Raw genomic sequence first — 24,454 nt, forward strand, 5'->3', positions numbered from 1 at the left:
TCTAACCGCTCAACGTGGAAAATGCTTTATACAACCCAACCCAACCAGCCAGCCCCGGAGAATGCACCGTCCCACCCTGTCGTCCTGTCGTCCTGTCGTCCTGTCCATCCCTCCCACCCCGAGAAAAGGAAACTAGAAAACCATTAAACCCGTGCGCTGAAAAATCCTCACATGACAGCGCACTCCCGATCAGGGACGCCATCCTTGCCTGTCTCCTTAGTCTTGCCCGACTTGTCTCCCTTCTCTTTCTTGCCTTCCTTATCCTTGCCCTTCTCCTTCGTGTCCTCCTTATCCCTACCCTTGTCCTTCTTAGACTTGCGGTAGTGGTGGCCCAGATGATGATGGCCTTCCTTCTCTTTCTCCTTATCCTTATTCTTCTCCTTCTGATCCTTATCACTCGCATCCTCAACCTCCTTGGCCTCCGGTTGCTGCTCATCACTGCCCCCTTCCGATGAGTTACCAGCACCGTTGGCGCTATCCTTGTTGAGAGTGTCCCTACTGGGCCGCGACAGGCCAAATCGCGACATGGTAAGGCTAATGCGCGTCTCGCCGGCTTGACTGGTGGGTCGTGATTTGTTCTTGAACTTCGCCGCTGCCCGACCGAGTCTCGTTGCGGTACTCTCCCCTTCTGGTGTAGGAGGTGGCATTGATGGCGCGCCTACATCACTAGGTGTAATGGCTGTTGTTGCCGTGGTATCAGAGACCGCAAGGCTGCCGCGTCTGGATCTGTCTGCCCTCAAATGCCCGGCGCTTCCTGTTCCATACGGGTCATCGTCAAGACTGAGACGTGCGGGCCGTTCAAGCTCTGTACTAAAGCGGATGTTGGGACCGCCACCGTTGTGCACGAGGGTTGACGCGGAGTCAAAGTAGCCACTAATCGACCTTGACATCCCGCCCGGCCGTTCCGGAAGGGGTTCCATGCTGGGCGTCCCGGGTACAGCGGCAATCACAGTGGTCGACTCGTTGTAGGATGGTGGCTCATTAACAGACCCATCACTAGAGGCTGTAGCGACGTCCACCATCGGGACGATCTGATAGAAGAGCAAATATGGCATCTCTTGTCTCAGAGAGTCTCTAATGTCGTCGACGTAGGACACTCGGTTGTCCAGATCCAAATCGTCGAACTTGACCCACTGTGCCTCCTCGTAATCCGGCGGCGGGTCATGTTCATATCGGCGATTGTCAGTGAGAAGTTTCGGTGCCACGCGGGCAAATGAAACATAGTGACCACTGTGAAGAGAGTCACCACGGTGGCAGACGACGGACTGAAGCACGAGCTTGTACTCCTGGCTTAACCCATTGGATTGCTTCTCATCATCATCTGGCATCATGAAGTGTGGCAGGCGCATGGAGTCAGGGATGTCGATGAGAGTATTCTGTCGAATCGGGAACCCGGTTTCTGTCATGGTATACCGTTTCAAGCAGATGCCGACCACCGGCCGCTGGCTAAAATGCCGTGCAACCTCAACATCGTTGCTTGGTTCACCGGTAGAAGCCGTCGCATGCCATGCTACATCAAGCTTGTTAGTTGACCAATCCAATTCCATGGGATTTCTATTCTGGGTGTCACACGTACGGATTAACCTGAAGAACTGCCAGGCAGGTATCGTCACGGCCTTGACCACGGTTGAGCTCGTTCTTTTGGCCTTCTGGAACAGAGTTTCATTCTCTGCATCCAACGGGGGCTTCCTGTCCTCTACCACGATACGCTGTATAATACTAGTAGAGCGGTGTCGGGGTGCTGCTGGTAGCTCGGGTCTCGCCGAAGTGATATCGAGCATCGAGAATGGAGTGCGTGTCGTCGAATCCTGTGATGTCCATCTTCGTTGCAGATGTGGGCTGTTGTCGCCTTGGTCGCTCCCTTGACCATCCTCGTCCTCGCTTATCAACCGGACAGTTTCGCGTGGGAGGGGCCCCTTTTCGTCATCCCCCTTCTTTTCCTCTACACTGTCCCGGAAAACGTCAACCTTGTTGTTGAAATACTCTTCGAGACAATCCTCCAGCTTGATACCCTTTCCGTCAGGATCTGGGGGAACAGCGAGGTTGAGTAATCGCTCGTGGACAACCTTGTGGTCGTCTTCGTCCTTCTTGCCTTGATGAAAGAGGTCGACCTGGAGTGCGAGGAGCGGTAGTTGCAAGGTTTCTGTGATGAAGGCGAATGCCTCCGATGTGTCTTGTTGTTCAAGTTCCTGGGCCTCCTCCCATCCACAGGCCGCCAAAGATTCTTGGATAAGCTGGGTCTAGAGAAACACCGTCAGTCCCGGGAGTCGAATCCACGGTCATTGTCACGTACCATGTCTGTATGTATCAACATCCCACTCCTGAGCATGTTGACCCATAACCTTAGGAGTCCTGCAAGCCTTCGCTGGTTTTCATCTGCCGGATCGTTCTTCAGCATGCATTCGAAGGCTGAAAGCTTCGCGAACATGGCAAATAACAAGGCGTCGAGGTAGCAGGTGACATTTCCCCGGTTTTCCGCGCCTTGCATGCTGATCTTGGGATTGTATGGTTGTATGATCCCAGCAAAGGCCTTTTGTTGGAGTCGTATGAGCTCGATCGCTTTGTCAACATCCCCATTGGCGAATTTGGAATTCAGTGAGAACCGGACCACTTCTTCTGAGATCTCGGTGTAGTTGCGCTCTTCCAGCTGCTTGGTGACTTCGGCTATCTGTAATGTATCGTAGGCACATCAGTAACCTGCCTCGTAGCAGCCCCGGGAAGATCATCATACACATACCTTTGCGGCCTCCTTTTCCACCTCTTCTTTTTCTCGTAGTGCCTGCTTGACAGATTCGGGCCTGAACACGGAAAACCATGACATGTCACCCAGGGGTCGGCTCTGTGTAAAGTCAGATGCTGAAGACGGAAAAGCGGTAAGAATAGAAAGAATGGGCAACGGACCCTTGGACCTGGACCTGGTTCTGTAGATTTGTTTCTACGATGAGTACCATTTTTGTCACGTACACTTCGAAACTTTTTGGGCACCAAAGAAGTGGTTTTGGTGCCCTTGAGTTTCTCCATGATGGATCCTGGAAGATTTCCTGGACGAGCCGAAGGTTAGATAATCGAAGCTGAGCGGTTGGGCTATATCAGGCTGTCAGGATAGGTGGTGCTTTCTCAAATCGTTCTGGTTCATGATCTGGAAACCAGAGCAGTTGAGGAGGACGATAATTGGGCGTCGGCAGGTCGAGAGAGCCCTGATAGGCAGTGATGGTCGAAGAGGTCACGGCCCTGTTCAAGGTCTGCTGAAGTCCCTATTGGGAAGCTAGGTACGCCAAGGTACGCGCGAATTGGAAGATAGGTTTGCGCATATGTAGGGTTCGGCGGTAAGGCAGGGTTCGTAGTACGCAGACGGCGAGCGATAGAGGTCGAGGTTCGGACGAGGGCAGGCTTATGACGACGTCAAGAGCACGGACAGACCGACGGGAAGAGAGTCTGGGGAAGCGGGATGCGAAAAATAAGATGGAAGGTCCAAGAGATAAGCTGAAAGGTACGCTTGGTACCGGATATCTATGGGGTCCCCGCTTTCCTAGCTCGGGGTCCTGGACTCCTCTGGGGATTGCGTCTTCGGACTGTAGGTACGTAGAAGTACTTGTTAGATCATATTTGCACAATTCCGTTCGTCATGCGTGAGGGTAATGCCCTGGGGCCCGGCGGTGCTTGGAAGAGGATGTCCGCTATCGAGCGAGCGCGTTGACGAAAGCAAGCCTCACTGAAGGCCCAAAAAGCTTGCTGCGCCTGGATATGTCGCAGGATGCATAGAGGTATGATGGTGGGGGTAAACATACCTCGAGGAGGGGTTGTGTGGTCTGGTTCCTGTCCTGTCGAACGCGGTCGCACCGACAGTGGGAATGTTCAAAAGATAATGGAAAGATTCCCAGGAGGACGGACGGCCTAGCCCCTGACGCATGACGGGGTGCGTGGTTGGGGCTCTGTTAGCGTAATCATTGCTAGAATGGGCCTAAACAGATCGACATTAAGCGGACTAATAGTCTACGCCGCGCATGGATCACGCGGCTGATTGGTTGCGCGGGGCAGTGACGAACATCCAAAGTGGAAAGTCGAGACAACACCTGATTTCCGTCTCCTAGCAGCTTTCTTTCTCTTTCATGCAAAATGGAGAACTGCCATGGAATCTTCCATGCAGCAAACAAACATTGGCACATTTCTAGAAACGAAGACGAGGTATCCACCATCAACACACAGCCAGCTCTGAAGCCTTCCATCCGATGGACAGCTCTGTACTGTAATCTGATGCCTAAACCCTGATCCCATGTTTCCCAGTTTTCAGAGGTGCCTGACCTCTTAATGGCCCTGCCATTCGCAATTCATCACGTTCCCGGTCTTCCCGCGGAGGATGGACGGCGCATGGCTCGCTAACATAGGCAATTGAGTTAGTATCTCTCCGAGTACGTGGATGCCCATTCTGCTTACATGTCTAACTTGAGAGTTTCTGGCAGAATTCCGATATGGCGGCCGACGTTGAACATCATGGTCCCCTTTCTCCAGTTTATCTGTCAACGTTTCTCTTCCAGGCAAGAGATTTTCATTGGTGTAGCATCGCTAGCGCAGCGCAGCTGTCATTCCGCTGCCAGTGGAGGCAACACGCGAACAGGGGGGTGCCATGGCCTTGAATCCCCTCGTTGGGTCCAGCCCCAACAACCTTCGCGGCGCCAAATGGATCCAAGATCCGCTCATGTCCCGCTGAATGACGCCTCCCAATGACGTTGGCTCTCATACAGGGGGCTCGTCTGAGACCTCAAACGTTGGATTTTCAGAAACCCAGCCGTACTATCCTTATGTCACAGGAGCCTAGAATGAAGACGCTGGCATCTTTTGCTGTCTGCCTTATTCCAAGGTTAGCTGTTATTGGGTTACCTCTCCGTGGTAACGAATACGACGAGCAGCTCAGTCTCAAACGTAACGCACACAGGTACGTAACCACTGGTGCTTCTTGTGGGTGTTGTGACCAGTTTCTAGGCACCAAGGTGCGCTGTGCGATATTACTCACATCGTAGGTGGAACTCGATGGGTTGATGACTGGGAGCAAACGAAGTCGAGGTTCGTACATTTTGACCTAGGATATAAAGTACCGAGGTGATACGGGCAAGCCTCGATGTGGAAAAGCTCTGCGGCTTCTCCGCAACCAAGGTACTGTTTCGGAAGCAGAAGCCTAAAGAGATCGAAACATGGGCAAGCATAGAACTGTAGAATGTTTTGGTGTTGACGGGTCTCAATGACACAGGCACACACACTCCCAGAGCTAAAAAGGCAGTGGAACTACGGGAATTCCTCTTGGAGCATCAATGCACCAGGACAAGATCTCGTTGTGGAGCAAAAGCATGTATCTCCCTAGCTCTATGCTAAACTTTGCGAACAAACTGACTGTTGATGGACCGTGCAATGATAGAGGTGGTGAGTACCGGATATAACAAGACGTTTCCATCATTGACATCAAAAATACAAATTTCAGCATGTGCATCGACAACGAACTTTCACAATCCTACCAGTCTTCGGATCTGGCCGGACAACGTTAAAAAAGCAATCGATCAGCTCAACTGAATGGCGCTGGGGTCTTCTGTCGCGAGATCCATCCGAGTCTCGGAACTGTCACTGCTGTGGTTCGATGATCAAGATGCTTGGCGGGTCTTCCCCGCAGTGCCCGCTTCCTCAGCTCGCCGTTCGGTTACCCTGGCGCCCAGGCGCTCTCCACACCCCAAACAATCGACTCCAATGACTGCCGGCGGAAACATTGTGCCTCGGCTTCGGCATGGATGGGCTGGCTCCTTAATCCGGGGTAGATCGTCTCTCCCCGGAGAGAAGACCAGCTTTAGTAATCGTCGCCCATAATCGAACGACATTCCCATGAAAGACTGCCTTTCCTCTCATTCTTCCTTTGCTGTTAGCAGACCTGATTGACCATATAGGATCCTTTCTCCCCCATCAGAAACCACCACTTTCTCCTCTTTGCTTCACCTGTTGTTGATCGACATCAACGCCCAATCCAAACATCATCATGTCTGCCCAGATTCCCATCGCTGTAAGATTTCTCTCCGTGCCTCATCTCACCGACTTCAATTACTGAATATTTCTCGTCTGCTTTAGGTTTGCGATCGTGTTAGCGAGCGAGCCAAGAAGACGCTGGACGTCGTTGCTCGCTTCGTTGAGGAGGACTGCATCCCGTAAGCATCATCTGCATGGATCCGGTTTCTGTTCGTCAAGATATATGTCTAACACCGGCCTGTCACAAGTGCCGATGCTGTCTACGAAGCCCTGATTGGCGTTGGAGATGCGAGATGGGAGGCCCACCCCCAGATCGTCGAGGATCTCAAGGACAAGGCAAAGTCTTTGGGCCTGTGGAACATGTTCCTCCCCAAGGGTCACTATAAGGAGTCCCCTGGCTTCACCAATCTTGAATATGGCTTGATGGCTGAGTGGTTGGGCAAGTCCCGCGTTGCCTCCGAGGCCGTCAACTGCGCTGCCCCCGACACCGGCAACATGGAGGTTCTGGCCAAGTATGGAAACGAACAGCAAAAGGCCACATGGTTGAAGCCTCTTATGGACGGCAAGATCCGTTCTGCCTTCTTGATGACTGAGCCCCAGGTGGCCTCTTCGGATGCCCGCAACATCGAGATGAAGATCACCAAGGACGGCGACCATTATGTTCTCAACGGCCAGAAGTGGTGGTCGAGCGGTGCCGGTGACCCTCGCTGCAAGGTCTACATCGTTATGGGCAAGAGTGACCCCAACAACAAGGATCCCTACAGGCAGCAGTCCGTCATCATCGTTCCCTCGGACGCCAAGGGCATCACCATCGAGCGCATGCTTTCCGTCTATGGGTATGACGATGCTCCTCACGGTCACGGCCACATTACCTTCAACAACGTTCGCGTGCCAGCAGCCAACCTCGTTCTTGGCGAGGGCCGAGGATTCGAGATCATCCAGGGTCGTCTGGGCCCCGGTCGTATCCATCACGCCATGCGCACGATCGGTGCCGCCGAGAGGGCCTTGGAGTGGATGCTCATGCGCATCAACGACCCCAAGAAGACCACCTTCGGAAAACAGCTGCGGGAACACGGCGTCATCCTGGAATGGGTTGCCAAGTCTCGCATTGAGATCGATTCCGCCCGCCTTATTGTGCTCAACGCCGCCATCAAGATGGACGAGCAAGGGCCCAAGGCGGCACTCAAGGAGATCGCCCAGGCCAAGGTCCTTGTACCACAGACGGCTTTGACTGTCATTGACCGCGCTGTCCAGAGCTTCGGTGGTGCTGGTGTCAGCCAGGATACTCCCTTGGCTAACATGTGGGCTCAGATCAGAACCCTCAGGTTGGCTGATGGTCCGGATGAGGTCCATCTGCAGCAGATGGGTCGTAACGAGAACAAGCGCGGCAAGGCCGTAACGGACAAGATCAACGCCCAGAAGGCCAAGGCGGAGGAGCTGAGGAAGAAGTATGGTGCCAAGCGCACTGAGATCGGGTCGAACATCAAGCACTCCAAGCTTTGAGTTGCGCGGTCCTGTTTAGCCATTGTTGAAGCGTTCCAATGAGATCTTTTGCCCATCCGTTTTTCTGACAACCTTGCGTGTGTACGTTGAGTAAAGTTTTTGCTGGCTCTGGGGAGATTGTGACATGTCGAAGCTTGACACAGAGCCTCGGTTGCCTGGTATTTGTTAGTGTAGCGCACACTCACCTGAGACGAGACATAAGACTACCACCGTTCATTGTTATCATGTTCCTCCCTTCAACATCGTTCCGTTCCGATGTTTCGGTTTGCAGACCCCAGATTCTGTTTAGCCATCTGATCCTGAAGCGTCTATGCTCATTTGTTTACAATGTCGTAAAAAATAGCCCGCCAGGCCGGTATGTTTATCGATGCTGTGAGGAGCATGACAACACAGAAGGTCCAGACGCATGGACCACGTTCCTGCGTTGGGCAGGAGCGATCAGTGATGATGTCTTGTGGGTCCAGCAAGGGAGGGACATCAAGCTGGAATGAACGACCCGTTGCCCGGTCACTGTCGCCCAATCCGGCAGTCTGTCAACAAATTTTACCACCGACACAACGGCTACTGTTACCAGCATTCTACATGGCAATTCCTTAGTCCATTGCCCTTTATTAGATTCTTCACTTCACTTTCTCCTTACCGATCTTCAGTAAACTCAAAATCCAACAAACACAAAGCCCTTTCGGACCCTGACAAGATCAAACCACCCACTGTTTTGCCGATCTTTCGCCCGACTTGCCCCGCGCATCAACATTCACCTCGAAAGTCGCATCAGGTTCACTCCCAAAACCTTGCGCCCCGCCTTTGAACTGAAGAAAACCAAACCTGTTCCAGACATTACTCTCTCTTCACTTCGATAACAGCAACTTTTGGAACGCAATACCCATTCTTGGATTTCCCTGCCTAACCACAATCTCGCGTACATCACCCGCATTCCCCCCCAACCAACACCCAAATCACCAACACCACTTCTGCGACCAAGATGTCTACCAACACCATCTTATTTCCCAAAGACGCCAACATGGCCATGGATACCACTACAACCTCCAGCGAGCCCATGGACATGGACATGACAACCGAACAAAAGCCCAGCTTGTTTGCCGCCCCCTCAGCGGACAACAAGATGGCCGACATGTCAGCAGCAGTCACCAAGTCGGACTCGATGAAGACCTTGGAGTACCACCGCCAGGTCTTGCAAAACAAGATGGAGATTGAGTATGCCACCTCCCTCTTCCCATATACGGGTATCGTCAAGCTAATACAATTATTGTACAAAGCCACACCAAGTACGTCTCGCCGTCGGACAACATCATGAGCCCCTGCACTGCCAAGCTCAGCGCCTTCCGCAGCAAACAGGCTGGAAAGTATGTTATGTCACCTAACTAAACGCCCCACGACGAAGAGGATGATGCCGATGACGATACCCTCAAAATGTGTTCAAACGTGCAGTTATGCTAACACGCTGCTTTTCCCCCCAAACAACAGGGTCAAGCCGAAGTCGCTCTTCGCCCAAGCGTCGGCTAAGAAACTCGAGGGTACGACCGCCACCGGCAACACTGGCTCCGTAGGCGCCACGGGTCCCGTCAATAACGGTCTTTTCGGAGTGAAGAAGGATTAGACGGACGGACGACTGTTACGTCCACTTGTTCCCTTTCGATTCGACTCCTTGTTTTACATCTTTTATGGGCGCTCAAGCATAGCAGGCCCGCGCTACGTTGGCTTACAACGGACATTAGCGAGTTTGCATCTGGCTAGCAACGTCTTTGTGGAGGCCGGTTTGTTTCCTATGCGCTTTCGTCATCAGGGGAACGAGAGTTCACAGAGATCTCTGTCACGGAGGGGTTATATCTGTTTTATTGCGTGTTGCAACTAGGGCGTTGGGGCAAAATGGCTTCGAGGATTCAAGTGTTTTTTTTTCTGTTGTTTCACGGCAGCAGCTATCAGAGTGGGAAGGGAATCATGGGTTAGGAATGAGAGCAGGACTACAAAGATGGGTTATGTATGGCGCCCAGAGGGCGTCTGTTATGAACGATGGAATGATAACGACAAGGCAGTTAGCAAGATGAATTCTACACAATGGTCACGAACGTCGTTGTCTTCCATTGGAGACAGCCTGATTAAGTGAACGTGTGATGGTGATGAAAACATTTGACATTTTTTTTCGACAGATCGATCTGTCTTGCCTATACCGCAACACATCAACCAACTAAGCCTTCCACCCGCTGACTATATACACGACGTCCTCATCCGCCACCGGATGACCCAACCCCACCCTCTGGGGGATATGCCTCGCGCTGGCGCCCCAGACGAGGGCGTACTTGAAGGTCTCCTTGAGCGTCCTGTGAATGCGATCGCACACGTCCTCGATAGTGCTATTACTCCTCACAATCAGAGCCTCGCTAAAGTCCGGGTCGGTGCCCTTGCGCTTGGTGTAGATGCGGATGAGCTTGAGCTCCTTCCAGCAGCGGTCGATGACGTCCTGGATGCCGAGGTCGAGCTCGCAGGACATGACGCAGGTGTAGGGCTCGCGCGCGAGTTTGTCGAGGAAGTCCAAGGACACACTGTCGATCTTGTTGTACACGTACAAGCACTTGATGTACTTGCGGTGGTCCTTCATAATCACGTCGATGAAGTCGTCGACCGTCACGTTCTCATCGCGCACCAGGACTTCGCAGTTGAGGATCTTGTAGTCGCGCAGAATGTTCATCACCATCTTCTCGTCGAGGCCGTTCTTGGGAGGTGTTTGGAAGGTGATCTTCATGCCGCCGGCCTTTTTGGGTTTGAGGTAGATGTTTCTGAGGAGAAGGATGTTAGCTTGGCAGGGCCGGGGAAGGAAGGAAGGCGACGACAACAATAATCATCAAACCCACAACACCAGAAGGGTTTAAAGACTTACGGTGGCTCGCGGTTAAGTCTGATGCCTACAGCCTCCAACTCGGCCTCAAGGAGGGCCCTCTGCTCAGCACGTTTTGTGGCGTCCAGAACCATGAGAATAAGGTCGCTTGTCTTGGCGGCCGAAATAACCTGTCTTCCTCTACCCTTGCCTTCGGAGGCACCCTCGATGATACCGGGCAGATCGAGCAGCTGGATTTCGGCACCGCCATATTCGAGCACGCCAGGAATGGCCGTGAGCGTCGTGAAAGCGTAAGAGGCGACTTCGGACTTGGTTTTGGTGACCTTGGACAAGAACGTCGATTTACCGACTGAGGGGAAGCCGACCAGTGCTATACGAGCATCGCCACTTTTGCTGACGTCGAAACCGGCACCGGGACCGCCACCTGAGCCCGGTCCTGGCTCGAGTAGTTGGGCACGGAGACGGGCAAGCTTTCTGTGGGTGATTGTTAGTATCAGGAAACATCAAGGATGTACTAGTGTAGACTTACTTACCCCTTCAAGAGACCCAGATGGTATTCTTTGGTTTCACCAGGTCAGCACATGTTGTGAAGTACGGGTGAAGAAAAGGAGGTTAAGCATACCAGTTGCCTTATTCTCTGTAACACTATGTTAGCACCAATGATTCTTATTTCAAAACATATGTATAGGGGAGTGGACGTACTCTGGGTCTTCCTCATCTCCTCCTCAATCCTTGTGGCTCATGGTCAGCTTGACCGGCTCCATCAACCCAATCACTCAGGCACCGGGGGAAGCATCGATGTGTAACTTACTCCTTGATCTTTTCCGTAATGTTCACCATCTTGGCGATTTAGGACAGTTCTGTCCTTGGTATAACTCTAACAAAAACAAGGATGAAGTGAGAAAACTCAAGGTAAACACCAGACTGACAAGCTGGTGAGAAACGAAGTGGCCCTGAAAGTGAAATTCAAGGTTGATGAATTACACGCTGTAAGAAACAGTAACATCCAAACATATCAGTGCGCACCCCCACGTTCCTAAAAGTGGCAGAATTTCCCAGACAGGAGGGGCAACAGAGGTGGGTTTTGCCGTTCACCGCCTTCCAGAGACCCACACAATCTGCGGGAATGGAGTGGGTCTCTGCAGGTCGGCCCAGGAACTGCAAGGCTTGGAGATTCTCCAAAAGCCAACACCCTGGAAACTCTGAAAAGGTGTCTGTGCTTTTGCGACTTGGCCTGGACAAACAAATCATCGACCAAATCTGGCGTCATTGTCTTTTTTCCACTTCTCATCGCAATTGCAGCATACGCACCCGCTACACTTCTGCTACCCTCGCAACTGAACCTAATACACGTGCGAATCAAGGCCAATTGGACTTTCATATCCATCTCCGAATCGAACCGTACCTGGAATTCCAATCCGACGCAACCATGGCCGAAGTCGACACAAGGCCAGAGGAGCCTGTCTCCGCCGTGATCGAGCAAGCGCAAGTCGGAGAAGACGCGACAGACGCGCAGACACAGGAACTCGCCCTCACTACAACCAACACCGAAGTCGTCGCCCCAACTGAAAAGAAGGTCAAAAAGATCATCCGGCGCAAGAAGAGACCGGCGCGACCCCAAATCGACCCGGCGCTGGTCAAGTCCGAGCCGCCCCCGCAGACAGGAACGACGTTCAACATCTGGTACAACAAGTGGTCAGGTGGCGATCGCGAAGACAAGTACCTGTCCCAGACACACGCCAAGGGAAGATGTAATATCGCTTTGGATACCGGATACACGCGCGCGGACGGAGTGGCAGGATCGTTCTTTTGTCTGTTCTTCGCGAGGGGTGTCTGCCCCAAGGGCCAGGATTGCGAGTACCTCCATCGACTACCGACCATCCACGACATTTTCAACCCCAATGTTGACTGTTTCGGGCGCGACAAGTTCAGCGACTATCGCGACGACATGGGCGGTGTGGGCAGCTTCAGCAGGCAGAACCGGACGATCTACATCGGCAGGATCCACGTCACAGAAGACATCGAGGAGATCGTGGCGCGTCACTTTGCTGAATGGGGGCAAATAGAGAGAGTGCGTGTGCTGAACACGAGAGGTGTGGCGTTCGTCACTTATTCGAACGAGGTGAGCAATTGTTCTTAGGATCAACCCTTGGAGTATGGAACTCGGCACTAATTCATCGGTTACAGGCAAATGCTCAATTCGCCAAGGAAGCGATGGCACATCAGTCGTTAGACCACAACGAGATCATCAACGTTCGATGGGCGACAGTGGATCCCAACCCCATGGCGCAAAAACGCGAGGCGAGGCGCATCGAGGAACAAGCTGCGGAGGCCATCCGACGAGCCCTGCCGGCCGAGTACGTTGCCGAGATCGAGGGCAAAGACCCAGAGGCGCGGAAACGGAGGAGGATCGAGAGTAGCTATGGCTTGGAAGGATACGAGGCGCCAGACGAAGTACATTTTGCCCGGGGAAAGAATGCGGTGAACCCCAGGGGTCGCGAAGGGTATGAGCTTGAGGATCAGCAACTGCTGATGCTCGAAGCTGGGGAGGCTGGAGGGTGGGGACAGGAGCAGGAAAATGAGGCACAACCCCAAGAACAACAACAGAGTTCCGGTGGAATTTTGTCTGGAAGCACCCTTGCTGCGCTACAGGCTGCTAGAGTGGCGGTTGCGGAGAAACCGAAAGCGCCTGTCTCGGCGGGACCGCTGGTGGCTTATGGTAGTGATGATGACAGCGACTAAGGCATGAATGGGAAGAGAGCTGGTATTTTTTGGTCATAACGATAAGAAAACGAGGCAACAGGACTGCATCGGGATCATTGCATAGAAAGAGCATGATGCTAAATTAAGAGCGTTCGACCATATACCGTACAAGTTTGTTTGCCACATACATTGATTTGATCCCTCCACCCTCCCCCCCTTTTTTCCAAAGTAAACAAAAAACCGGCTTCTTACATACAACCTGATAAGCACCCCCTTCCCCTTTTAACTATTAAAAATCCTCGAATAAAGCACCTCATGCCTGCCCACCCACAAATCCATAACCGGCACGCTCTGCCCAGCCTTCTCCACGCCGGTTTCCCATTCCCTCTCCACCATCGCCGCAATCATCTCCTGCGCCGCCCTACTCGCCAGCGTCTTCTGTGCCTGATAAGGGCCAAACATGCCCGCCCTCACCGCTGCGCTCACCAGCGCCTTCACATGGCTCAGCAAGTAAACATAAGCCGTCTGCTCCAGCGATAGCCCGACCAAGGCGCAGATGGCCCCGAAAAGGGGCGGGAGGTGAGCAGAGACTGGTGGCGGGTCGTTCCAGCCACTGCTGCTGCTTGATGTGTTTGTCGCAGAGGAAGTGGAAGAAGATGATGATGATCGAAGTAAAACCGAGAAGGGCTTCAAAATCCCCGCCGCCTTTTCAGCAGATGCAGATCCAGGCGGCAGCGACGCTGATAGAGAACGTTCCCAGATGGAAAGCAGCGCTCGCCCTTGCGCGACCGAGGCTCGCCGGCCGACGGTGCAGACGATAGTTGCGTCGAGGGTATCGTCTAGTAGGGCGAGCTGGGTCGGGTTCCGGTGGGCGGCAAGGACGTAGGGAAGGGTGGTGGAGGCGTAGGAAGAGAGGGAGAGCGGGAGGAAGGAGGTGAAGGAGGGTGGTGGGGGTTTGGTTCTGGGTACTGGGTTGTTGGGCAATGACGTGGTATTATAGGAAGGGGAAGGGGAAAAAGGAGGAGGTTTGTTGTGGGCGAGGTAGGACTCGAGCCCGCTGCTGAAGGCGAAGGAGCCGAGAGGGAGGGCGGAGTCGGAGAGCAGGAGGAGGAAGTGGTTGGCTGGGGAGTGGAGGGTGGTTTGAGAGGGGGAGGGGACTGAAGCATGTGTTAGTGATAAGCGTATTAAGGTAGAATTAAGGGAAATACGGTTAAGTTAAAGAGAAGGCAGATGTTGAACAAAGCATAGCTCACCTAATGTCGCTTCTAGTTCAGACTCTTCTGTGCTATTACGCTGTTGCAAAGCCTGTCTCTGTTTCAGTTTCGCTTCAGCCAGACGTCTTTCCAGGTCGGCTATATCGTTTTCAATTGCTTCGGCTTCGTTAACCATAGCTTTTCCATCTTGTAGTTGTGACATTCTGACGCTTGATGAACAAACTAACGTTAGGTTCCAGCTATTCGTAACTTAAATGGAAACAGTTCTCTTTCGGGTGGGTGGTGATAGTAACACACGTCCATTTAGTTGTTGTTGTTAAGAGACATTTGTAAAGCGGGGCAAACCTGTGCTCTCTTATCGACGATACATCGTTCTAGAACTACCCAAGCAAAATCAACAATAACGCCTCATCACGACAACGGGGATTCACAATGACAGGAAAACAACGATGACATATGTAATTGTTTTCTTTCGTCGCTTCAGCCATGCTTTGGACTCGTCTCTAGCTTTTCTCATAAAGATGGACGGACGCCGAATAACGCCATGATAACAGTAGCGATCCCTAACCTAGATAAGGAAACCCATATCCCTTGACCCTTAAACACCACGCAATGCTTCCTCCTGGATTATAAACAGTGACCGTAACCCATCCATCCCTGCCTGCCCATTGTAGAACCGAGGTAATCTAACACCGCCTCACCTGAAGCCTTTTCTCTTGCCAGACATTGCCCGCCATGCCCCTGTACATATCAAGCTACAAGCATTACCACCGGAAAACATAGCCGGTGTGCACGCCACTATCAGGGCCACAGGTTCTCCTTATTCCTGTCGCCCAGACCCTTCTCCCTTTCGGCTCTCTTGCGCTGCAATCGAGCAATGGCTGCCGCTCGGCGGTCTGCGGGAAGGGATGTTGATGTGGATGTGGATGTCTTCGGAGGCGGTGTAGTGCTCCCAACGTTCCAGACGGAGCTACTATCAATGTCAAACCCTTCCAGACGCGCGATGTTCGAATGCGGCACCACGTCTGGTTTGAAGGGCTCAAGATCCGGCACCTTAAAGGAGTGAGAAGTGGGGGCCTTGAATGGCTCAAGCTCGGGCACTTCGTTGGAGAGAGGCCGGGCAATACGCGTCCTCCTTGTCGCCGGCAATTGAGAGCCGGTGTTGCCAGCCGTTGTTGCTGTCGTCTTGGTGCTCGCCCATGGCTTATCCAGCTTCTTGCCTAGAATATCCTCCAAGCTCGGCTTTGTTCGGAGAGTTCTGGCAGCGGCAGATGAGGCAGTTGCCGTGGTAGTCCCTGCTGTTGTCCTGCGCGATGCTGCCCGGTCAGGTTGGTTGGTCGTCCACAACGGCGCTTGTTGCTTCGCGGTTTCGCCAAATCCTAAAGGCTTTTTGGCCATGTCTGCCTCGATCTTTTCCCTAAGAGCCCGTGAAGACACCAATGCCTCGTCCTCATAGCTGTACCGCTTGATGTCGCCCGTGTTGGTCCTGATTCGCTTCTGGGCTCCGGCAGCTGGTGCGGGATTCAGAATCCCTCGCTGCATGCTTGTTTTCCTGAGTGCATCCAACTCCTTGAACAACAATGTGCTCTCCTCCTCGGCCGTTTCCAGGAACTTGAGTGCTTCTTCTCGGTCATTTGCTTCCTTGATCTTGTCGTGGCTCGCTTTCAGTTTCGCCTCCAGGTTCTTCATCCGCGCCGCCCACTTGGACTCGATCGTCTCGGCCTTGAGGGTTGCAATTTCGTCCTGAAGTTCGGATATTTTGTCGTTCTTCTTTTCCAAAACTTGCCTGGCTTCCATGTATCGGGATTTCGCGTCTTCCTTCAATTTGTCGTAATCCGCCCTGAGTTTCTGGAGTTCATTGTCCTTGACCAGGTTCTCGTTCTTGGATTCGGCCAGCCGTTTCTCCAAATCCTTGACCTTGAAGTTGCTCAACACGACCTCACTGTTGAGCTTCTTATTCTCTTCGGTGAGCGCGTTGGTTCGTTGCTCGGCGAATTTGAGCTCTGTCTTCATCCGGTCCCGCTCATCCCGAAGCTTTCCAAGCTCCCTAACCTGTGATCTTGCCTTCCTGAGTTCTCGCTGGGCCTCCAAAAGTGTCCGATGGGTCCTGGGTGATGCGATCCGCCGCTTGTACGAAGCGTGGCTGCCCGCCTGATAGTCGTTGTGATCCTCTTCATCTTCGCGCAGTATCTCCTCCAATTCCTCGACCTGGGCCCTGTACTCTTGCGCCAAAGCCTTTTGTCGATTAAGCTCTTCCATCAATCCGTTATTGGCCTCGGCGCCACCTCGCTTGGAGTAGAGATTGACGTGGCGCGTCATCTCGGCAATTTGCTCCTCCATTAGCTGAACCCTCTCCTGCTCCTCCTTGAGCTTCTTGTTCAGGTCGATAGCCTCAGCATCCTTCAGTTTCGCGTAGGACTTTGCGAGTTGCTTATATCTAACCAGCTTCTCCATTTCCGCCCTCGCATCCGCGTGGTATTTTTCGAACTCGGCCTTCCAGTACCTGCCAGAGCGCGAGTGTGGTTCGTTGAGATCGACCGTGGCATCTGTGATATCTGTCTCGAGATCCGAGTCATCATAATACTCGACATCATCTTCATCCCATGCATCTTCGGCCGAAAACGTCTTGACACCGTTATCCGCGGTTTGTGGCCTGGTCCGCGAATTTTCGAGAATTTCGTTCAATCGGGTCTTTGGTTTTGAGGTCTGACCGTTGGCCCCAAAGCCACTCGTCGCGGTCAAGTCCAGGGCCGATCCCGCCTTAACGCCATGACCGAAGGAAACGCGCTTGCGACGAGCTGCGCCAACACCTGGAGTCAAGAGAATGCCGGTGGGTTTCGTCGGTGATCGATGGGGACCGGGCATAGGCGCGGACTTTTTGGAATCTTTGGCGGGTGTGCCGAACAAGGCAGTCTTCAAGGCGCGCACAGCGAAAACCGGCGCTGGAGTATCGGGAACATCGAGCTGGTTGGTGGATTCATCTGGGCCAAATGGTCAGAGTAAACAATGGATATGAATGCGCTGAGGCTCCTGCAACTGGAATGGTCTGCAACCGTACCGGCATCGGGCGCGCCCGGCGCATTCTGCGCATTTGAGTTGTTGTTGCGCCTCAACGCCCAACTAATCATTGTGTCGGTCGGTGATGGGATGAAGAAGTTGAAGCGAAGTCTAGCGCAGCATACTCTGGGCGGTCGGAAATGGGGGAATAGGCCCCTCGAATACGGTTCGCGCGATAAGGAGGAGGTTGGTCGATGGTGGCTGATGGGGGTTGCAGAGGTGAGAATGGGATCGGATCGGGTGTGTGCAGTGTCGCAAGCAGGCTCGGCAAGCTGTGTCGCAGTCAGGGAGCGATGGGACTGGAGGACTCCTGTTTGTTGGTGTCGAATGTCGATGCGCGGGTGGGTGATTTGTTTACTCTTTCCCTGAACAGGACAGACGGGAGCCAATGGGAATCGGGGCTGGAAGGGGAGAACGACCTGACACCGATGGCAGTGGGCGTCTTGCCCGTCACTGTCAGTGTCAGTGCCATCCGTCAACAGAGCACGGCAGAGATCTCAATTCAGGTTCCCAAGTGGGACTGTGGGGTCTCCACTTTTGCCTCTATTCCTTGTCCAAGCTCCATTTTCAATGCTCCCCGCCGCCGTGTGCCAGCCGCAGCCGCTAACAATTTCTTGCAAGTGCCATGTCACCCATCATCCACTTGAACCCAGTGCAAGGTGTCAGGCAAAAGCTCCGTGACAGTGCGACACGGTACCGGTCCCTCGGTCGGTGAACCTTGAGGGACCCGCTAGTACCCGCCCACAGCGCTGGGAAGTTTATCTGGACTCGCTGGGGGGACCTTATCAGGCCCGAGCTGAACAGCGGGATGGATGCTGTTGTCGTGGACTCCGGTCCATGTTGTTGGAGACATTGTTCGCGGGTTTCCATTGCAAGTCACTGAGTGTTAGAGTCATTCGACGAGTCACACCTGTCTTTCATCTCCTCACTTCTGGAAAAGCGACTGCTGACCACGTCACTCCATTTCCACCCAACCTTCACCCTTTCCCTTCCAGTTTCTCTCCTCTTATCCCCTTTCCGAACCCAGTCTATCACGAATTAAGATGGGCTCCGCTCAGTGAAGTCTCGCAGCCATCTCGGCTGTGTTCGTTGCATAAGGCCTAATACCTACACTAGACCAACCCCCTTTTCACAACGACTAACAAGACTCACTGATTAATAACAAGGATCTCTGCTCAAGCAGAACAGCTCGCCATGGCGTGGAAGAAATCTGCCGGCAAGAAGAAGCCTGCCCAACAACAACCCCCCAAGAAGAACAATGAAGATAACACCAGTTTCCCCGGGCTCAAGACCCCGGGGCAAACCCCGCCGCCAAAGACTCATTATCAGGAAGTCCAGGAGAGCGAAGTAATGGTGCTGCAGGCCATCTACGGCGAAGACTTTACCCAACATGAAGCAGCACACGGGGCATGGCAGGTAAGATCTGACCTTTGATCTCTTCTCACAATGCTGTACACTAACATACCTCTAGAAATCAGAACCCCGGTTTGACATCAAGATCAAGCCCTCATCTGACGAAGAGCTCTCAGTGACACTGGGTGTTGTCATGGTGGCCACCTACCCAAAGACACCTCCACTGCTGACGATCAAGGATGACCATAGTCTACGAGAATCGACCAAGTTCAAGATCCAAAAGTTTGTGGATTCACAGCCCAAGATCTACGCGCAAGCAGAACAGGAGATGATAGACCAGATTGTCGAAGGGATCCGTGAAATCCTGGAGGAAGCCGCTCAGAAAAAGGTCCAGGGGCTGGAAATCCCCTCCCTGGAAGAGGAGAGGGCAGCTCACGAAGCAGAGCTGGCAAGGTTAGCGCAGAGCGAAAAGGAGCGAGAGGAACGAAAGAAGCTCGAAGAGAGCAAGGAAGAAGAAAGAGTCCTCGAAGACATGCTCCAGGAAGAACTCAAGCGCCAGCGAAATAAAGCAAAAGAATCCAGAAAGAAGAACAGGAGCCACCAATTATCCCCTGACCGTGCTCCGCAAGATCCCGGCGAGACTGACGAGACGCTCATGTTTGATCAGCCCTGCAAGATCACTGATGGCTCCGGTAACGCCTTGTTCTTCCAAACCGTCATCGGCAAAACTGTCTTTCGCGAAGGTCCCATCACCACCGTCTACAAGGTCAAACCAGTCTTGTCCGCCAGAACAGTACGCCCCAGCCTGGCCTTGAAGCAAGTAGAAGTCAAGTCACATGGAAAGGATTCGGCTCAGTTCAAGAAGCAGTTGCAGTATCTAGAGTCGCAGATGGAAACCCTGAAAAAGCTGCGCCATCAGAATCTGCTTCCCTTCCTTGACTTCAGGATCGATCGAGGCATCAGCGACACCGATTCTTCTGCGCCAACGATCTGGACTGTCAGCATTTTGACGCCCCTCGCCACAAAGGGGCCGATTGAAGAGCTTCTCGACCTGGCTGGCCACATTGATACCAACAAGGCCAAGATATGGACGGCCGACCTTTTGGAAGCACTGGCATTTCTTCACAACAACGGAATCATCCATCAGGATCTTCATCCAGCCAACATTCTCCTCTACAGAAACGAGGCGGGGGATATAGTACCCAAGATAACTGATGCGTTCTATCAGAGAGAACTTCACAATCTCTGTACCAAGATCAAAACGCTTACATCTTCGAGGGCTGCCAAATCCGCATACTGGTTTCCGCCCGAAATCGCAGGCGTATCGAAACCGCAGTACACTCAAAAGACCGATGTCTGGGATTTTGGCGTTGTGTTCCTCCAGATGATCTTCGGTTTGGATGTTGCCGAGAAGTATCATTCCCCTTCCGCATTGATGGATTCTCTTTCCTTGTCGGCTCCTCTAGAAGAACTAGTCTCCAAGTTCTTCAAGTCCGACCCTAAGAAGCGGCCACGGGCTTTTGAGTTGAGCTCAAGCGAATTCCTTGCCACCAACGCGCCCATCATCGATGAAGAAGACATTGCTGTCCCGGGTTCTTTAATGCCCATGCCGCAAACAATCCCACAAAGGATGAGGCACGACTCAATGAGTCGCGGACCCATGTCTTCGAGATATCGGCAGGACTATGTGGAAGAGGCTCGCCTTGGAAAAGGAGGGTTCGGAGAGGTTGTCCGAGCCCGCAAAATGATTGACGGACACCTATACGCCATAAAGAAGATCACTCAAAGATCGCAAGAGACACTATCTGAGATTTTGAAGGAAGTCCGACTGCTATCTCAGATGAACCATCCGGCTGTGGTCAGATACTACAACACGTGGCTCGAGGAGGTGCCGGACTTTGATACAGAAGGCGATACTTCGACGGAGGGTGGCGCCACGGATATGACAGAGAGCTCTCAGGTCACGATATCTCACGGCATCAATATTGAGTTTGCCGAAAGCAAAAGCCGAGGCCTGGATTTCATGTCCTCTAGTGGCCACCCAGGCATTGAGTACGATTATAGCTCAAGTGAAGAGGATGATGACGACGATGAAGAAGATGACGAGGACGATGAAGACGATGAATCCGGTAGTGACTCGGACGACGACGCTGCCACTGTGAGCGGTAAAGGCCACCTAGGTGTCACCGGACGTCGTCCTCGGCGAGGGAGTACTCGCCCCTATAAGACCGTAATGTACATTTCGATGGAGTACTGTGAGAAGCGGGTAGGTTCAGATTACACCAAAATCAACCCTGGGATACATATCACTGACCATTACTTAGACACTACGCGACTTGATTTCTCGGAACCTGTCTAAGGAAACAGCTGAGATCTGGCGCCTGTTCCGCCAAATCCTGGAAGGCCTCTGCCATATCCACAGCCTCAACATTGTTCATCGTGACCTGAAGCCCGAAAACATCTTCATCTCTTCAGGTCCCGATGGCCTGGATAACGTGAAGATCGGTGACTTTGGACTAGCCACCAGCGGACAGCTGGCGATAGACAAGTCAACAGCAAGCTTGGATGCAAGCGACATGACCAGGAGCATCGGCACAGCAGTTTACGTTGCCCCTGAAGTCAGGACCGGTGGCAGCGGCTCTTATACTTCAAAGGTTGATGTAAGTCTCAGCATCCCCTGTACTAGGCTTGATCGGCTGGACTGACTTTATCCCTAGATGTATTCGTTGGGTGTGATCTTCTTCGAGATGTCGTACCCTCCTATGCTTGGAATGCAGCGCGCCATGGTCCTCGAGCAGCTGCGCCGATCCCCTCCAGTATTGCCCGCTGACTTCAAGCATATGGACAAAAACCATCTCGAGGTTCTGTTGTCACTACTGACTCACAACCCCAAAGAGCGCCCTTCCAGCTCTGAGCTCATGAAGAGTGGCAAGCTTCCGATTCAGATGGAAAGTGAAGCGATACGGCGCGCGATTGCTGGATTGTCAGATCCCAACTCGCCTTACTACCAGAAAATGCTCGAGACCCTATTCTCCAGGCCGACCGAACAAGCAAAGGATTACGCCTGGGAGATGTCGTCTTCTGGGCCATCACCCCAAGAGCTCATGCGACAGTTCATCGTCAAAGATACTTTGGTGTCCATCTTCCGGCGACACGGTGCGGTCGAGGCCCCTACCGCCTGCCTGTATCCCAGTTCTTCGCATTATCCCCAGAACGCAGTCCACCTACTCGACCAGAATGGTACGGTTCTTCAGCTGCCCTTCGATCTGATGATGGGCCATGCTCGCTCTCTCGCCAGAATCACAAACAGCCCCATTGTCCAGAAGTCGTACTCCTTTGGCAACATCTTCCGTGATCGTCACGGCGGTGGTCAGCCCGATGTCTATGGAGAAGTCGACTTTGACATTATCACTTCCGATGCCTTGGACCTTGCTCTGAAAGAGGCCGAGGTTATCAAGGTCCTGGACGAGATCGCGACCGCGTTCCCTACCGTGTCGTCTACTCCTATCTGCTTCCAGCTTGGACACTCCGACCTCCTGAATCTCATCTTTGAGTACTGTGGCGTTGAAGTGGGCACACGGAGGGCTGCTGCCGAGGTCCTCAGTAAGCTCAACATTCGCAACTTTACATGGCAAAAAGTGCGCGGTGAACTTCGGTCACCCATGGTGGGTATATCGGCGACCAGCGTAGACGAGCTGCAGAGATTTGACTTTAGAGGTAAGTGCCATTACACAGTGAAATGTCTACAACAAACTAATCTTCTGCTCTAGACACCCCGAGCAAAGCCATTTCCAAGATCAAGCTGCTTTTCGAAGGAACTGAATACTATCAACAAGCTTCATCAACGTTGGCCCATCTGAAAGAAGTGTACGAATACACAAAGAGGTTTGGCGTCCAAAACAAAATCTACATCGCTCCCTTGAGCAGCATCAACGAAGCGTTCTTCCGCGGTGGCATCCTCTTCTCTTGTCTGTACGACAAAAAGGTCAAAGATGTCTTTGCCGCCGGTGGCCGTTACGACAGCTTGATTAAGGAACACCGTCCCAAGATCGGCAACCGGTTTGAAGAGCGCCACGCGGTCGGCTTCAGCTTGAACTGGGAGAAGCAGCTAGCGAAGCCGGTCCCGAAAGCCACCGGCAAAGCCTTCCTCAAAAAGGCAGCCGAAGAAGAAAGCCAAGGGCTCTTCAACATCAAACGCTGCGACGTCCTCGTCGCCTCCTTCGACCCCGAAGTCCTCCGCTCCTCGGGCATCGAGCTCGTTCAGACGCTCTGGGCGCACTGCATCTCGGCCGAGCTTGCTCGCGATGCCCGCTCGCCCGAAGATTTGCTCTCCAAGTACCGCGACGAGTCGTACTCGTGGATCGTCATCATCAAGCAGGACAACATGCTCAAGATCAAGACCATGGGCCGCAAGGACGCACCCGACGCTGATATTCCCGCCAAGGAGCTACTCAACTGGCTGAAGGCCGAGATGCGCGAAAACAGGGATGCTCAGATGCGCGGCACCGGCGCCGGCGGTCATCACGGCGGTGGCATATCTTCAGGAGCAGCGATCAAGTTCCGTGGCGGCGGTGGTGGTGCCGGTCTCTCCTCATTTGGCAACAACTCGGAATTGAACAACAACTTGTTCCTGGGCGCGGACGGCGAGCGTGAGCAGGAGGTGCACGTGCTCGTGGCGCAGACGAAGAGCAAGAAGTTCAACCGGAGACAGGTGGTGGAGCAGGCGCAGACGAGCGCGGCCAGGTTGCTGCAAAGCTTCCTGGACGGGCCGATCGCCGCGATTGAGACGTCGGATAACGTGATGGAGATGATACGGCGGACGAGCCTGAGCGATGCGGAGAGCTGGCGCAAGGTGGAACACAACGTCGGCACGAGCGAGAAGAAGTACGTCAAGGAGATTCACGATATGTTGAAGGGGTGGAGGTGGGAGTGGGAAGCGAAGAAGGGGTCGGAGCACGCGTTTGTGTATAATTTCAGGACGGGGACGTGCATCTACTACAATTTGTCGGCTTGATCTGGTTGTTGGGTGGTTGATACCCCGGGGAAGTAAATAGCTGGGTCATTTAACTCGCTTGTGGTTGGGGGTGCGTATGATAGCTTCACACTCGTATATCTGGTTAGGGAAAAAGCAGCAATTTTCTGGATGATATTTACCTCTGCCATATATGTTGATGTAGGCATTTCATCCGATGTCGCGTTTTCTTTCATCTTTACATACTATGTATGGTAAGCCCCTGAATCTATCTGCTTCCAACCCTAACCCTTCTTCGCATGTGAAAGGTCCTGGCCGACCATCTCCGGTCTACAATGAGCACCTTGCTGGCCACCCCAAGAGGTTCGTACGCAAGAAGACGGGAAAACACCGATCACGGAGAACCTGGGTAACTATCAAGGTCCTTACCGGCTGTTACCCACCAGCTTTCCTAGCTGTGAGGAAGAGAGTTCCAAGGTCCATGAGCTTCGCAGACTCCTATAGGAGGAATTGCTTTACTTTCCCCGTGTTTCCTCACATGATTCGTATACCTAGCAAAACGTAGCAAATGATGGGTGGATGATGCCTCATAGCGAATGCAAAAGTGAGGTGGACTCAAAATTTTCTGTCAACAACTGCGTCACTTGAAGCTTTAGTGGACCGTGATCTGCCTGGGGAAATTTGTTAGTGCATGTTAACTACAAAACATCCGATAAGTGTGATTCCGACCACCAACATGCCCTATCACCATGCTCATTTGGCGGTGGCAAATCCTATCTCGCCCTTCCTGTACAT

The 24,454-nt window shown here is 52.9% G+C and overlaps 8 protein-coding genes across 8 annotated transcripts; 4 read left to right on the forward strand and 4 right to left on the reverse strand.

Annotated features, from left to right (window-relative positions):
- Positions 1 to 167: 167 nt before the first annotated feature.
- Positions 168 to 3,021, reverse strand: SMAC4_07560 (uncharacterized protein; the record flags this gene model as incomplete). Its single annotated transcript, XM_066090648.1, has 5 exons — positions 168 to 1,510; positions 1,577 to 2,240; positions 2,294 to 2,668; positions 2,738 to 2,839; positions 2,902 to 3,021. 5 exons carry the CDS (start codon positions 3,019 to 3,021, stop codon positions 168 to 170), a joined length of 2,604 nt encoding a protein of 867 aa, XP_065946246.1.
- Positions 3,022 to 4,405: 1,384 nt separating this feature from the next.
- SMAC4_07559 (uncharacterized protein) lies at positions 4,406 to 7,554 on the forward strand. Its single transcript, XM_003344503.2, has 3 exons — positions 4,406 to 6,040; positions 6,106 to 6,182; positions 6,252 to 7,554. The coding sequence occupies exons 1-3, from the start codon at positions 6,017 to 6,019 to the stop codon at positions 7,504 to 7,506; spliced, it is 1,356 nt and encodes a 451-aa protein (XP_003344551.1). The 5' UTR covers positions 4,406 to 6,016; the 3' UTR covers positions 7,507 to 7,554.
- Positions 7,555 to 7,848: 294 nt separating this feature from the next.
- SMAC4_07558 (uncharacterized protein) lies at positions 7,849 to 9,564 on the forward strand. The gene is made up of 3 exons (XM_003344502.2): positions 7,849 to 8,721; positions 8,784 to 8,870; positions 8,992 to 9,564. Exons 1-3 carry the CDS (start codon positions 8,489 to 8,491, stop codon positions 9,122 to 9,124), a joined length of 453 nt encoding a protein of 150 aa, XP_003344550.1. The 5' UTR covers positions 7,849 to 8,488; the 3' UTR covers positions 9,125 to 9,564.
- Positions 9,565 to 9,645: 81 nt separating this feature from the next.
- SMAC4_07557 (uncharacterized protein) lies at positions 9,646 to 11,326 on the reverse strand. Its single transcript, XM_066090647.1, has 5 exons — positions 11,172 to 11,326; positions 11,063 to 11,091; positions 10,894 to 10,918; positions 10,403 to 10,834; positions 9,646 to 10,301 (listed from the first exon to the last, which is right to left on the reverse strand). Exons 1-5 carry the CDS (start codon positions 11,198 to 11,200, stop codon positions 9,713 to 9,715), a joined length of 1,104 nt encoding a protein of 367 aa, XP_065946247.1. The 5' UTR covers positions 11,201 to 11,326; the 3' UTR covers positions 9,646 to 9,712.
- Positions 11,327 to 11,452: 126 nt separating this feature from the next.
- On the forward strand, positions 11,453 to 13,261 carry SMAC4_07556 (uncharacterized protein). Its single transcript, XM_066090646.1, has 2 exons — positions 11,453 to 12,482; positions 12,548 to 13,261. The coding sequence occupies exons 1-2, from the start codon at positions 11,487 to 11,489 to the stop codon at positions 13,100 to 13,102; spliced, it is 1,551 nt and encodes a 516-aa protein (XP_065946248.1). The 5' UTR covers positions 11,453 to 11,486; the 3' UTR covers positions 13,103 to 13,261.
- Position 13,262: 1 nt separating this feature from the next.
- Positions 13,263 to 14,620, reverse strand: SMAC4_07555 (uncharacterized protein). Its single transcript, XM_003344499.2, has 2 exons — positions 14,317 to 14,620; positions 13,263 to 14,220 (listed from the first exon to the last, which is right to left on the reverse strand). The coding sequence occupies exons 1-2, from the start codon at positions 14,477 to 14,479 to the stop codon at positions 13,346 to 13,348; spliced, it is 1,038 nt and encodes a 345-aa protein (XP_003344547.1). The 5' UTR covers positions 14,480 to 14,620; the 3' UTR covers positions 13,263 to 13,345.
- A 111-nt stretch (positions 14,621 to 14,731) lies between these two features.
- SMAC4_07554 (uncharacterized protein) lies at positions 14,732 to 17,405 on the reverse strand (the record flags this gene model as incomplete). The annotated part of the gene is made up of 2 exons (XM_003344498.2): positions 14,732 to 17,258; positions 17,336 to 17,405. 2 exons carry the CDS (start codon positions 17,403 to 17,405, stop codon positions 15,079 to 15,081), a joined length of 2,250 nt encoding a protein of 749 aa, XP_003344546.1. The 3' UTR covers positions 14,732 to 15,078.
- A 646-nt stretch (positions 17,406 to 18,051) lies between these two features.
- SMAC4_07553 (uncharacterized protein) lies at positions 18,052 to 23,829 on the forward strand. Its single transcript, XM_003344497.2, has 5 exons — positions 18,052 to 18,750; positions 18,806 to 20,953; positions 21,012 to 21,347; positions 21,405 to 22,404; positions 22,458 to 23,829. The coding sequence occupies exons 1-5, from the start codon at positions 18,529 to 18,531 to the stop codon at positions 23,699 to 23,701; spliced, it is 4,950 nt and encodes a 1,649-aa protein (XP_003344545.2). The 5' UTR covers positions 18,052 to 18,528; the 3' UTR covers positions 23,702 to 23,829.
- The last annotated feature ends 625 nt before the right edge of the window (positions 23,830 to 24,454 follow it).

The sequence above is a fragment of the Sordaria macrospora genome, chromosome 2 (genome assembly GCF_033870435.1).
Source record: "Sordaria macrospora chromosome 2, complete sequence".
Lineage (NCBI taxonomy): Eukaryota > Fungi > Ascomycota > Sordariomycetes > Sordariales > Sordariaceae > Sordaria > Sordaria macrospora.

What these genes read in the sequence shown, in the direction of transcription:
- SMAC4_07559 (XM_003344503.2), top strand. Translation starts at nt 6,017, where the DNA reads ATGTCTGCCCAGATTCCCATCGCT. An exon ending in CTGCCCAGATTCCCATCGCT is followed by an intron (nt 6,041 to 6,105) that starts GTAAGATTTCTC and finishes CGTCTGCTTTAG; the next exon opens with GTTTGCGATCGTGTTAGCGA. An exon ending in GTTGAGGAGGACTGCATCCC is followed by an intron (nt 6,183 to 6,251) that starts GTAAGCATCATC and finishes GCCTGTCACAAG; the next exon opens with TGCCGATGCTGTCTACGAAG.
- SMAC4_07558 (XM_003344502.2), top strand. Translation starts at nt 8,489, where the DNA reads ATGTCTACCAACACCATCTTATTTCCCAAAGACGCCAACATGGCCATG. An exon ending in CAAAACAAGATGGAGATTGA is followed by an intron (nt 8,722 to 8,783) that starts GTATGCCACCTC and finishes TATTGTACAAAG; the next exon opens with CCACACCAAGTACGTCTCGC. An exon ending in CGCAGCAAACAGGCTGGAAA is followed by an intron (nt 8,871 to 8,991) that starts GTATGTTATGTC and finishes CCCAAACAACAG; the next exon opens with GGTCAAGCCGAAGTCGCTCT.
- SMAC4_07557 (XM_066090647.1), bottom strand. Translation starts at nt 11,200, where the DNA reads ATGGTGAACATTACGGAAAAGATCAAGGA. An exon ending in GGAGATGAGGAAGACCCAGA is followed by an intron (nt 10,919 to 11,062) that starts GTACGTCCACTC and finishes GTGAAACCAAAG; the next exon opens with AATACCATCTGGGTCTCTTG. An exon ending in AGACTTAACCGCGAGCCACC is followed by an intron (nt 10,302 to 10,402) that starts GTAAGTCTTTAA and finishes CCTTCTCCTCAG; the next exon opens with AAACATCTACCTCAAACCCA.
- SMAC4_07556 (XM_066090646.1), top strand. Translation starts at nt 11,487, where the DNA reads ATGGAGTGGGTCTCTGCAGGTCGGCCCAGGAACTGCAAGGCTTGGAGA. An exon ending in TCGTCACTTATTCGAACGAG is followed by an intron (nt 12,483 to 12,547) that starts GTGAGCAATTGT and finishes CATCGGTTACAG; the next exon opens with GCAAATGCTCAATTCGCCAA.
- SMAC4_07555 (XM_003344499.2), bottom strand. Translation starts at nt 14,479, where the DNA reads ATGTCACAACTACAAGATGGAAAAGCTATGGTTAACGAAGCCGAAGCA. An exon ending in TGAACTAGAAGCGACATTAG is followed by an intron (nt 14,221 to 14,316) that starts GTGAGCTATGCT and finishes CACATGCTTCAG; the next exon opens with TCCCCTCCCCCTCTCAAACC.
- SMAC4_07553 (XM_003344497.2), top strand. Translation starts at nt 18,529, where the DNA reads ATGGCGTGGAAGAAATCTGCCGGCAAGAAGAAGCCTGCCCAACAACAA. An exon ending in CTTATACTTCAAAGGTTGAT is followed by an intron (nt 21,348 to 21,404) that starts GTAAGTCTCAGC and finishes CTTTATCCCTAG; the next exon opens with ATGTATTCGTTGGGTGTGAT. An exon ending in GCAGAGATTTGACTTTAGAG is followed by an intron (nt 22,405 to 22,457) that starts GTAAGTGCCATT and finishes CTTCTGCTCTAG; the next exon opens with ACACCCCGAGCAAAGCCATT.